Raw genomic sequence first — 13,548 nt, 5'->3', positions numbered from 1 at the left:
AGCCTACAGATAAACCTCTTCCATATACTGGAGAATATAATGAATTTAATGCAAAACATCCTGATGGTTTTGTGTTTTGGGATATATTTTTCAAAAGGTTTGAAAATGACCAGAGGGAAGATGTTATGTGAGGTATAAGTGGCAAAATAAGTCATGAAACATGAGATTGGGTTGATGAATTTAGGCGATATTATGACCCAAAACATCCTTTGTATGAACCTAAACCCCCTTATTGAGATAGTAATCACCCCTGAAATAATGAAAGGTGTAAAAGTGTTGTCTCTTGAATGGAAATAAATAATATTGTAAATTCAGCTAAAAATGTCAAGTGTGTCAGCTTAAATTTAAAATGTAACTTTTTTACTTTGTAACTTTGTAACCCGAACAAGTTGGAGAACAGGTTTAAAAAAAAGTGTTTAAGCGTAAAGCCATTGTCTACCAAGCTCTCCAATTACCAAGGAACCATGACCATAAAGAATAGCTGTGTGCAAGAAAATAATGGAAACTTTATTCTTAACTTTATTATCTTGTTTTTTTGGCTCTTGTTAAGCCCCTAATAGTAAAAATGGGATATAAATGTATCATGCTAAATGCAATAAGCAAGGAAGAAGGAAGAAGAATGAGAATGAGAATGACAGAATTAAAATCATCAAGATCACTTGACTGTTCGTCTTGTGTTTTTTCACTGTCCCTCAAACTTCTACCCACCTTCGTGTTCCCTCGAGACCCTAGACTCCAGGCTTGCAGCCCCTCCTGAGTGCAGCAGCCCGCGGCAGTAAGGGGAGAGAACCCACAATATGCATGAATGGAATAAAATGTTAATTAAAGAGTACATAAAACATAATGGATGGGAATGAAACACAATGCATATAAATGATGGAAATATTAATAAAACCAAACAAGCAAACAAGAAAGAATTGGCTTCAGCATACAGTATGGGGCAGAGCTCAGATGTGAGTCCTAGTCAACTGGACAGCACCTAACAACAACAACAACAACAACAACAACAACAAGAAGGAGATTACTAATACAAAAAGATTCCTGCACCTAGGCACCACAGATTGATTGGTATCCATCGCTAATCCTCATCTGTGTGACCATCTGTCTTCTTCTTTATAACCCTCCAAATGATTGATAGTGATGAAATCCACATATAAGTTTTCCATTCTCAGTTGAGCATTAAGAGGTGGGCTTTTCTTTTTCCTCATACATGGACAATATGAAGAAACAAGTGTGTAAATAGTCTTCCAGCAGAATGCAAGACCATAAGCAATTCTTTGCTCTGTTCTTGGCTCCTATTATTATTTACTTGCCACATCTCAGAGCAAATGCAAACATATCAAATAACAATAAAAGCTCTGGCAGGCTGTTGTGTGCGTGTACAGGGGTCTCTGGCACACCACCTCCAGCAGTTTCTACATTCTAGTGAGTGGAAAACACCCCAGGAATGGCAATTATCACAAAGTTTTCTACTTTACAATGCAAACTTTTCCTCTTAAGGGCCAGATACTGTTTTTGGCTTTGTGAACAATATGATCTATGACACAATCTGTAAAAATAATGTGGCAATGGGGTTTCACTTGTCCTCTAACTTCACAAAGGGAAATGAGAATCATTGCCAGCTCCTTCCCTCGTTTCTCAGTTCTCTAATGTTGAGGTTATTTCTTGTTATCTGTTGAACTATTCCACAAGTCTTAGCAAAATAGACATATGAGAATTGCATTTTAGAAGAAACTAACAAATACATTTGTCCATGGTTAAGCACCATGAACAAAACCTGGTCTACTCACTGCTCTACTCCCCGGTAACCTGCATTCTTCCTTTCTTTTCTGTTAGATCCCCACTCCTCTCCCCCCACGTGATTTGAATGAAAGTTTCAAAAGCAAATAGAGTTTTTGTTTAACTGTTCATAGACATTTAGCTTACTAACATTAATTACAATACTCACAATTATAATTGAACTTCCCCACTTCCTCCCTAGTATTCTGGTTTTCAGTGATCCTTTTGTACTGTTCTGTCTTCTCTCTCTTTAGTAGCATTAGGCTGATCATTTCCTTATTGTGTATTGACTCCATCCATTTTAATATGCATCTGTTATCTATTTATTTGTTTACTCCCCTTCTCTTCCCAGAAAGAAGTCCAAACCTGGTAACCATCCAAGAATGATTCTATCTGTCTATAAGCCTTTCTTCAGGTGTTTTGTTTTTTTAAAAAATAAGGGCAGTCTTATATAATATTTATCCTTTCATGACTGACTTAACATAATATCTAGATTCATCCATGTTATTCTTTAATATTCTTTACTGTTGCATAGTACTCCATTGTATGAATGTCCCAAGGTTCGTTTAATAATTTGTCCATTGATGGACACTAGGACTAATTCCATCTCTTTACTGGTGTAAATACTACTACTATTGTAGTAGCAGCTTATATGTTAAGCTTTAGGGAAGACATTTTATTTGTTAGCATTAGAAAAGCCATTTTGTTCTGATGGCCATTTTAAGAAATGCATGCTTCAATAATTTTAGCAATAATATGTTTTGTTGAGATTTTGTGTTCAAGTTCGACCTTGCTTGGTTACCATTCCCTGACTACATCCTGCACCTGACCCAGCAGCCTGGACAATAGTGAATTGTATCAGAATGTGAAGAAATCTCTACTGCCCAACCACAATGAACTTTGTGTAATCCCCATGTCCAATCTGTACATATAACCTCAATCTTTGCTTCCCCTCGGGGTCAGAATGGTTTAAGCATTACCTGATATTCTAACCACGTGCAATAAAAGCTTTGTTGATCTCCAAATTTTGGCTGAGGTTTAGAACCTCACAACTGCCACAACACCATAAGCATGAACGTGTGCACACTTGTTTATGTCACAGCTCTTACTTCTTTAGGATATATACTGAATGAGATGGCTGCATCAAAGAGTATTCCCACCCTAAAGGATGCTTCACACAGCCTTCCATAGTGGCTGCCCCATTTTACAGTCTCACCAGCAGTGTATGGGGGAGTCCTAATCTCTCTATACTCTCACCTTCAGAGAAATAGGGTAAATGAAGAGTTTCAAGGTAGAAGAACTCACTCATTCACTCACTGCTCTCAAGCTGGTTCCAAATCCTGATGAGCCTCCACTGGGTTTCCATGCTATGAGTTGAAATAGAAACACACTGCTCATCTATCTCCCAAGAGTTTTAACTAACTGAGACATGTGGCCAGTGTGTTAGCAGTGAAACTTGCAGACCACCCTGATAGGGTGGTCATAGAAAAAAAATGAGCTCTTGAGAACTACAGATTTTTACACATAGGTGGAATTTAGGGTCTGAGGGAGCATTTAGGCAAAAATGTGATAGGAGACAGTGGCAGGAGCAGACCAAGGAAGTCTGTTGTATGTTATATTAAATTCAGTCATCACAAATTACTTTCCCTGACCTGTTGTACCTGATAGTTTCAACTGCAAGCCAATATACCTTTTTCCATAGTTTTCAATGGAAAAGAAAAGAAAATGAGACAGAAGGCAAGGCAGCTACTGGAATTTTCTTAACTCTAAGAGATAGAATTACTAGACTTTCTAATTAAAATGGGGAGTAGAAGAGGGAAACAAGGTCAAAGGTAGACCAGAGTGTCGGTCTTAAGTATCAGTTATGTGGCAGGGATGGACTTCCTGGACCACTGCTGCCACATACTGGCAATGCAGGGTACGAGCACAAGATATGATTAACGGTTGAAAGTGAGCTCAGCATATCTGTGCCTGTCCAGTCTAGAGAACTCTGCTTTCCTTTTTTTGGTGCTCAGATTCCTTAAATCTCTGCTGCTACATTTTGGAGGAAGAATTAAAGTATTCTTTAGGTCTGTATCCTCAACAGCCAGCAGAATGACTGGCTTTTAAGAAAATTCATGAACATATGGAATTTCTATGCTCAGCTTTTTGAGGAAGTGCCAAATTGCCTTCCAGAATAGTTGCACCATCTACACTCCTACCAATAATGTATAAGAGTTCCTTTCTCACCACATCCTCTCCAACATCTATTACTTGCTGCCCTGTTGAACTTTGCCACTGTTACTGGAGTGAGATGGTACCCCATTGTGGTTTTGATTTGCATCTCTCTTATTGCCAATGATTTGGAGCATTTCTTCATGTATCTGTTTGCTATTTGAATATCTTCCTCTGTGAAAATTCTTTCCATGTCTTTTGCCCATTTTGTAATTGGGTTATCAGTCTTTCTTGTGGAGGCCCAGTAGTATTCTGTAAACTTTTGTTATATGACTTTGTTTGAGATGGTATTGCCAAATGTTTGTTCCCAGTTTGTAGGCTTTCTTTTCACCCTGTTGGAAAAACTTTTTGATATGCACAGAGATTTAATCTTTAGAAGGTCCCATGCATCAATTTTATTCTCTTTTTTAGTTGTGCATTTCTGGTTGTATTTGGCAGTCTTTTTATACCTTAGGCTAGCTCTTCTAAGCTTGATCCCAATTTGTCTCTTATGAACGTTATGGTTTTGGGCTTTACTCCCAGGTCTCTGATCCATCTTGAACATAGAAATTCCATATGACCCAGATATTCCACTACTTGGAATATATCCTGAGAATATGAGAACTGAGGCACAAACTGAAATTTGTACACCAATGTTCATAGTAACATTATTCGCCATTGCAAGAACATGGAAACAGCCCAAATGTCCAAACAGAAACGACTGGATTGAGAAATTATGGTACATTCACACAGTGGAATACTATGCAGCACTCAGGAGCAATAACTTTGTAAATTATTATTTAACTCGGAAGTAACTGGAGAGCATTATGCTGAGTGAACTAACTCAGTCCCACAGGAAAACTATTGCATAAAACCATTATTGTAGAATGAGTATAAGGATCCAAGAGCGGTGGGTGAGGGTGTAAGCAGAGGGATGAGGATGTGCAGGGGGAGGGAAGGATTAATCATGGGGTTGTACAATTTGACGGGTGGAGGGTGAGGAAATGGAAAGAATTTGTTCAAATTTTTATTCAAATTTTCTAAATAAACTAGTAGAAAATTTAAAAAAAGTCATGAACAGCAGTGGGATACAATCCTTAGGAAGTAGATAAAAGCACCAGGCTACTTCTCTGAGTGTGAGTGCTATCTTCATGATTTCAGGCTTCACATCTTCTGCACCACTATCCACTGTTAGTCATGTTCATAAGATGCACTGCAACCAGGCAGCATTTCCATCAGATCACCATGAGTTGGTGCTGAACAACTTAGTTGTTATTGTTGTTAGGTACCATGCAGTTAGTTTCAACCCATAGCAGCTATAGGTTTAACAGAATAAAACACCACCCAATCTTATGCTCTTCTCAGTCACCACTGTGCATGGGGCCACTGTAACTACTGTAACAATCTGTCTCACTGAGGGTCTTCCTGTTTTTTGCTGACTGAGCATGATGCCTTTTTCCAGGGAGTAGCCCCCCCATAACATGCCCAAATCGTGTTAGATAAAGTCCTGTCATTTTCACTTGAAGAAGCCTTCTGTGTACCTTTCTTCCAAGACAAAGTTGGGGGCGTTTTTTAATCAAAGTTGTTTGGGATTTTTGGCAAAGCACGGACATTCAGTACTCTTATCTAATATCACAATTCAAAGGGGTAAATGGATCTTCAGTGTTCAGTGTCCAGTTTTCACATGTACATGGTGTTGCTTGGTACTATCAAATCCACTAAGATTCAAAGTGACTCTATGAACAGATCTGAACTTTACCCTCACAATTTCTGCCACACTCAAGCTCATTGTTACAGTCACTGAATAAATAAAAATAAAGATTATTTTAAAGAAGTTACCTTCTTTAGAAAGGAAGGTGGTGGTAAACTTTGTAATTACAGAATAACCTCCTATTGCTACATACAACCTCCTATTGCTACATACATTACTCATCTAAGAAGGGAGCTCTGGTGCCCTAGTCTGTAAGGACTTGCGCTGCCAATCCAAAAGGCTATGCCTCTCTGATGGTTCAAATCCAGCAGGACCTCCATAGGAAAATGATGGACAGTCTCCTCCCATGCAATTTACAGCCTAAAAAAACCCAGTACAAGGTCAATACCAAGTCAATCTTCACTCGACAGCAATTAATTAGCAGTTACTTTCCATGATACAGATATATGAAGAAAAGCTTGTCAAGAGTTTTTGCCAGTACCAGGAGATGGGAAAATAAAGAATATCCTAATTAGTTACTTGTAAGATTAGTTTCATATAGACCCATACAATCTGGTCATAGTTTTGCCACACCTCTGCAAACAACAGAATTCCTTACCCCTTATTTATGCTTTCTGCCAAGTGGCTTAAATTGGACTCAGTCCCATCTATGACTCTTCTTCTTTGACATGAGGTGGGTGCTAGTCATCAAAGTATGTCATGTCACTGTGGGAGTACTGGTAGACTTTGATTGAATAGTAAGAGATAAGCAGGTGGCAGAATCCTGGCAGAAACACCAGGATGCCAAGGACTAGGACGGGAAGGACTTGTACTGACCCCTCTCTCTTGGTTACTGATGTGATCCAAACACAGGAGTAATTATACTATTCAGGAAATTTGGTCAATTGGCTGGAAGAGATCCGTATATTCCCATTCCCAAGAAAAGTCATCCTACAAAGTACAGAAATTATTTAACAGTGTCATTAATATCTCATGCAAGCAAAATATTGTTGAAGAGCATTCAAAAATAGATAGAGCAGTACATTGATAGGGAACTGCCAGAAGTTCAAGCTGGCTGTAGAAGAGGTTGCCGCACCAGAGATATCATTGCTGAGGTCAGATGGATCCTGGCTGACAGCCAATGATACCAGAAAAATGTCTATTTGTGTTTTATTGACTATGCAAAGGCATTTGACAATGTGGATTATAATAAATATGGCTAATGCAGAGAAAAAGGAGAATCTCAGAACACTTAATTGTGCTCATAAGGTATCTATACCTAGACCAAGAAGATATTGTTGTCCTAAAGGAACAAGGGAACACTGCATGGTTTAAAATCAGGAATGGCATACATCAGGGTTATATCCTTTCTCCAGACCTATTCACTCTGTATGCTGAGTGAATAATTCAAGAAGCTGGACTCTATGAGGAAGAATGTGGCATCAGGATTGAAGGAAGATTCATTAACAACTTGCATTATGCAGATGCTACAACTTTTGTTGCTGAGAATGAAGAGGCTATGATAAACACTTGCTTCAGATTATGGGACTGCAGCCTTCTGTATCGATTACATCTCAACATCAAGAAAACAAAACAGCCTGACCACAGGACCAACAGTCAACTTCACAGATGAGAAAGGATTGAAGCTGCCAATGATTTCATCTTCCTTAGATCAACAATCAACACCCTTGATACCAGCAGTCAGGAAATCAGGAGACAGATTGCATTGGTAAATCTGCTGCCAAGGCCCTTTCCAAAATGCTCAAGAGCAATGATGTCAGTTTGAAGACTAAGGTGCATAGGCCATGGTCTTCTCAATCACCTGCTATGTATCAAAGAACTAGACAATTAATAAGGATGACAGAAGAATTGATGCCTTTGAGTTGTGGTGCTGGAGAAAATGACCGAATATCACACATACTCTCAAAAGAACAAATAGATATGTCTTGGAAAAAGTGCAGGCAGAGTGTTCTTTGATGGCAAAGATGGTGAAACTTCATCTTTCTTACTTCAGACATGAAGCTGGGAGAGGGTATCATTGGAGAAGAATATCTTGCTTGGAAAGATGGAGGGTCAGTGAAGGAGAGGAAGACCCTCAATGAGATGGGTTGAAATGGTGACTTTGGCAATGGTCGCTAGTGTGTCAGAAATGATGAGGATGGCATAGGATAGGGCAGAGTTCAAGTTGGTTATTCATAGGGGCACTGTGAGTTGTACTCAATTTGATGGCACCTGCCAATAGCAAAATGCTGTGCTTATATTCGCGGGCATCTACAGAGGCAGCCCCACCACAGTCAGGCCCGGGAGGGGGCCTGTGGGCTGAGGTTGGTCCCTTTCTCTTCCCCTTTTGAACTTTTATACAGATCTTGCTCAGATATCCTTCTATTTTTACAATAATGGTCTCGTGCAGTATTTGCCCTGATGAGATTGAGTAATTTCACCCAGCAAAGTGCTCTCTAGACTCTCCCATATTTTATAGTATTTTACAAAACCATTGTTCCTTAGAGCCACATAGTATTCCATTGTTTGAATCCACTGCAATTTCTCAATCCATTCACTTGTCGTGGCCATTTGGGCTGTTTCCATTTTCTTGCTACTGTGAATAATGCAGCTATGAACATAGGTGTACATAACTCTGTTTGTATCTCAGTTCTGATTTACTTGGGGTATATTCCTAGCAGTTGAATAACTGGAACTTATGTGATTTTTATGTTTAACTTTTTGAGGAAATGCCAAACTGCCTTCTGGAGTGATTGTAACTTTTTAGCACCAAGTCTACTTAAGTTATTTAAAAAGACAGAAAAAAGAAAGAACACTCCTAAAATCATTCTATGAAACAAGCACTACTCTAATTCCAAAACTGGACGAAGACATTACCAAACTAGAAAACTATAGTCCAATCATGAACGTAGACGCAAAAATCCTCGACAAAATCCTGGCCAATAGAATCCAACAATATATCAAAAATAGAATTCATCATGACCAAGCAAGATTCATAACAGTTATGTAAGAATGGTTCAGTGTAAGAAAAACAATATAATTCATCACATTAAGAAAACAAGAACAAGAACCACATGATCCTATCAGCTGATGCAGTTTTTATCTCCAGCACCACTCTGTACTTTTTTCATTTCCGTTAATAACAACTTCATTTAACATTCATAATGTTTAATTCATTAAGCATTGTGTGATTCCTTTTTTTTTTTCTGTGATTCCTCTGATGTATATATTTAACCCACCAGTAAATCCTGACAGCTTAGCTTCCTGGACATTTGCCCCACATCCCTGCACTACCTCTTTGATCAGGTCTTTATCCAAAATAAACTTGTCCAAAATTATTTGACTTGAACAGCATAAATGCATTTAAAATTTTATTCAACTGGCTTCTTTTCCCACGGGGAAGGGTTTTTTGGCTGCCTCTCAGCTGCTGATTTCTTGGTAGCCACTTCCTTCTTTCCCAGCACAAGTTCCTTCACATCAACAGTTTTCAATCTTCTGTTTTCCTCTGCCACAGACTTCTCGCTGGAGCCCCCTTCTCTCTGACTTGGTCTCTAAAGCAGTGGCTTTACCAGTTCAAGTCCATGATTCCTGGCCTAGAGAAGAATGGAATTACCTTCCATGACTCTCAGGTTTTCCAGGGAGTTCTTCTCCAGGACTCTGCAGGGAATCTTCGTGCATGGTGCAACAATGAGCCCATGGAGGGCTCTTTGAACCTCGGGGCTTTGCAATATTCTGCTCATGTCTATTTTGATGTAGGGGAAGGTTGTAGTTACTCTTGAAGGGGGCAGTTTTATGCCAGTTGTCATACAAGCTCATCTAACTTGTTAAAAGTACTACCAGTCTGAATGCAGAAACCTCCCACATGCCTCATCAGGAGCAAGTTTTTAAAATGTTCGCTTTGCATACATTAAGCAGAGTCATTGCAGGGATGTTTCTCAACGACACTGCAGTCCTCCTTGACAGAAAATACATGGTCCCTTGTGCTGCCTATGTCAGCTGTCTCTCACTTTGCTCTTGTCAGTTCTCATTCATTGAGCAGCCTAGGACTTTTTTATATCACTCCAGATCTCATATTTCTTGAGATTCACAACAGCCATCTTGGTCTTGTCATCTTCAATTTCATCTTTTACCATCAAAGAAGTGCATGAAACTCAATATATCAACCTGTAGATATGACCAGTGCTGGGAAGAGCGAGACATCTGGAGAAGAGGAGATGGCGTAACACTTCTGAGTTATATCCGCTCTGTGGTGCTGGTGGCATGAGATATTGGTTGATGCAAATGTGTGGCTTCCACAACACATATTTACAACACAACAGTACCTTTCACCACCTTGAACTCTGTCAGCGCCACAGCTCTTTCAATACCCCAAAATTCAGCATAGCCCAGCTTGTTGGTTTTTTTTTAAGAAGTTGGTATGAACAAAGTTAATCATATCTGGTTGAATAGGAGCTTTGAACACAGCAGAAAAAGTAACATTTCTGCTGGATAATTCTCCTTTTTTTGTTGTGCACAACTTCAGTGGACCAGAACAGGTCACAACGGTGAAAGGCCACCATCTTCCCAACCTGGCATCCCCCACAGAAAACTCTTTAACATGTTTTAGTCAACTATCTCTCTCTCTCCCACTGCTGTCCACAGACTAGTCTAAGCCATCCTTGGGTTACTGTAGTAGCCTTCTAACTAGTCTCCCTGTTTCCATAGTTGACACTAGAAGTCAAAAGAATCCTTCTAAACAGTAAGTCAGATCAAGTTGTCCTTCTGCTGGGAATTCTTTGCTGACCATTCAATTTCATCACAAGAAAAGGCAGCATCTTAACCATGACCTTCAACTGGCTTTTATGGCACCAATGTATCTTCTGATTTCCAACTTATACCACTTACCACCAGGAAGCTCTAGTGGTTTAGTGGTAAGGAGTTGTGCTACTAAACCAAATGTTTGTGGTTTGAATCCACCAGCTGCTCTGCAGGGGACAGATGGGCATTCTCTTCCACACGGTTTACTGCCTCTGAAAACCCTGTAGAGGGTGCTGTCAGCTCTCATCAGCTCTCAGTTGGTTCTGCCTTGATGGTATACAATAACATCACTTACTTCCCAGTATATGCTGTTCCAACTATACTGAGCAAGTTGATCTTCCTTGTAGCCACCAGGAATATTCCCACCTCAGGGCTTTGCCTTTGCTATTCTTTAACTCTAGAATGATGTTTCCTGAGTGTCTAAATAGCTCTCCACTGACACTGCCTCCACACCTGTGTTCACATGTCACTTCATCAGTCTTTCTTATTTCACAGGATATTTATAAAAGGATCATTCTTATAAGGGACTTACATCTGGAATTTATAAAATACTTGAACACCACAATAAGATAAAGGTAAATAATCCAATTGAAAAATGGGCACAGAATATGAACAGACACTTCACCAAAGAATATATTCAGATGGCCAGCAAGCACATGAAGAAATGTTCAAAGTCCCTAGCTTTAAAGGAGATGCAGATCAAAACAACTATGAGATATCATCTCACCCCAGTCAGAATAGCAAAATATAACAGAACAGCAAGCAACAAATGCTGGCGAGGATGTGGAGAAACCGGAACTCTTATTCACTGTTGGTGGGAATGTAAGATGGTGCAACTATTGTGGAAGGCGGTGTGGCACTTTCTTAAAAAATTGCAAATATATTGATACCATTAGACCCAGCAATCCCATTACTGGGAATATACCCCAGAGAGACCATGTCTGCCATCCAAGCAGATATATGCACACCCATGTTTATCGCAGCTTTGTTTACAATAGCAAAGAGTTGGAAGCAACCTAAGGGCCCATCAACAAACGAATGGATAGAGAAGCTGTGGTATATCCACACAATGGAATACTACACAGCATTGAAAAACAAGGAACTTGTGCAATATTATTCAAAGTGGGTGACCCTGGAGGACATTATGCTGAGTGCAATATCTCAGTCACAAAGGGACAAATACTGCCTGGTGCCACTGTTGTAGAATGGGTCTGACATCAGGGTTGGGGTATGACAGAAAAAACTGGATAAATTATGTATATTGTACTGTAACAGATGAGGGAAAGAACAGATTAGAAGTGATATATGATTGAGTATTATGGTTAGCACAGGAATCCAGAATTAAGGTTGCATAGAGAAGTTTACTCGGGGTGGAGGGTGGGGGAGAAGGGATGTGGGAATTGTATACTAATGAAGGAATTTTTTTTTCTTTTTCTCTTTGGAGGAGGGAGCAAGCTGGTGGGGAGGGGTGGGCAGGGAGAAAAGTATCTATTAAAATTAATAATAAAAAAATATTGGGGGGAAAAAAGGATCATTCTTCATTCATACCTGTACTCTGCTTCACTGTTTACAATGGAACTTCCCACCACTTTAAAGAGAACTCTTCTTCATGGTGTCTTGTCTCATTAGGAGGCTCTAGGAGAACATAGATCTTTTTTGACTGATTACTATATCCCAAGTGTCCTATTAATACTTCTCTTACGCTGTTGTTGTTAGTGCTGCTGAGTATGACTCATAGTGACCCTATAACAGTGGCTCTGAACCCTGTCTTCTCCTGTGCCATCCTCACACTTCCTGACACACTAGACCCCATTGCAGTCACCATGTCAATCCACCTAGTCGAGGGTCTTCCTCTCCTTGGCTGGCCCTCCACCCTTCCCAGCATCATGTCCCTCTCCAAGGAATAGCCCCTCCTAGCAACATGCCCAAAGTATATGATGTGAAGCCTCATCATCTTTGCCTCCAAAAAGCACTTCTGCTACACCCTCTCCAAGACATATTTGTGTGTTCTTTTAGCAGTCTATGGGATGTTCAATCCTCTTCTCCAACACCACAGCTCAAAGGCATCAATTCTTCTTCTGTCATCCCTATTCATTAGCCAGCTCTCAGATGCATAGCAAGTGATTGAAAAGATCGTGGCCTGAATCCGACTCACCTAAGTCTTCAAACTGACATCACTACTGCTCAATAATTTAGAGAGATCCCTAACTGCAGACTTTCACAGCGCAATGTGTCTCCTTATTTGCTGAGTGCTGGTACCAAGGATGTTAATTGTGGATAGAAGAAAGATAAATTTGTTGACAGTTTCAATCTCTTCTCCATCCATCATGATGTTGCCTATCAGTCCAGTCGTAAGAATCTTTGTTTTCTTGACACTGAGATACAATTCATATTGAAGGCTACATTCCTTAATCTTCTGCAACAAGTGCTTCAAGTCCTCCTCACTCTCAGCAAGCAAGGTTGTGTCATCAGCCTAACACAGGTTATTGATGAGGTTCCCTCTTATCCTGATGTCATATTCCCCTTCATAGAGTCCAGCTTTTTGAATGCTTCTCTCAACATACAGATTGAATAGATATGGAAAAAGAATATAAACCTGTCACACTCCCTTAATTTTAAACTATGCAGTGTGGTGCAATTGGCTTACAGTAGGTGCTCAATGTAACTTTTGTTGAATGAAATAATTAATAACTAATATTTTAAATTTTTTTATAGGAGTGAAAGTTTACAAGTCATACTGTTGGTTTTTCTATCCATACACATTTTGGCTTAAAAAAAAATTCATTCTGAGCAAGAGCCTATGGTGATGAAGGAAGAAGTTCAAGATGCTTTGAAGGAAATAGCAAAGAATAAGGCCCCAGGAATAGATGGTATACCAATTGAAGTATTTCAAGTAACAGATGCTGCCCTGGATGTGCTCACCAAGTTGTACCAAGAAAGCTGGAGAACAACCACTTGGCCAACTGACTGGAAGAGATCTATATTTGTTCCCATTCCAAAGAAGGGTGACCCAACTGAGTGCGGAAACTACAGAACAATATCATTGATTTCACATGCAAGTAAGATTCTATTGAAGATTATCCAAAAAC

At 39.6% G+C, this 13,548-nt stretch overlaps 1 protein-coding gene across 1 annotated transcript in view; it reads right to left on the bottom strand.

The window, feature by feature from the left end:
• Positions 1-9,340, bottom strand: part of IFIT2 (interferon-induced protein with tetratricopeptide repeats 2) — a 53,521-nt gene extending 44,181 nt beyond the window's left edge. The window contains exon 1 of the mRNA XM_006880401.1: positions 9,276-9,340. Coding sequence (XP_006880463.1) covers positions 9,276-9,340 — 65 coding nt within the window. The remainder of the gene's footprint in view (positions 1-9,275) is intronic.
• Between the last annotated feature and the right edge of the window lie 4,208 nt (positions 9,341-13,548).

The sequence above is a fragment of the Elephantulus edwardii genome, unplaced genomic scaffold (assembly GCF_000299155.1).
Source record: "Elephantulus edwardii isolate Elephantulus edwardi_28Jun2011 unplaced genomic scaffold, EleEdw1.0 scaffold00007, whole genome shotgun sequence".
Lineage (NCBI taxonomy): Eukaryota > Metazoa > Chordata > Mammalia > Macroscelidea > Macroscelididae > Elephantulus > Elephantulus edwardii.
The sequence above is the reverse complement of the archived record's forward strand: the minus strand, read 5'-3'. Positions and strand labels throughout refer to the sequence as shown.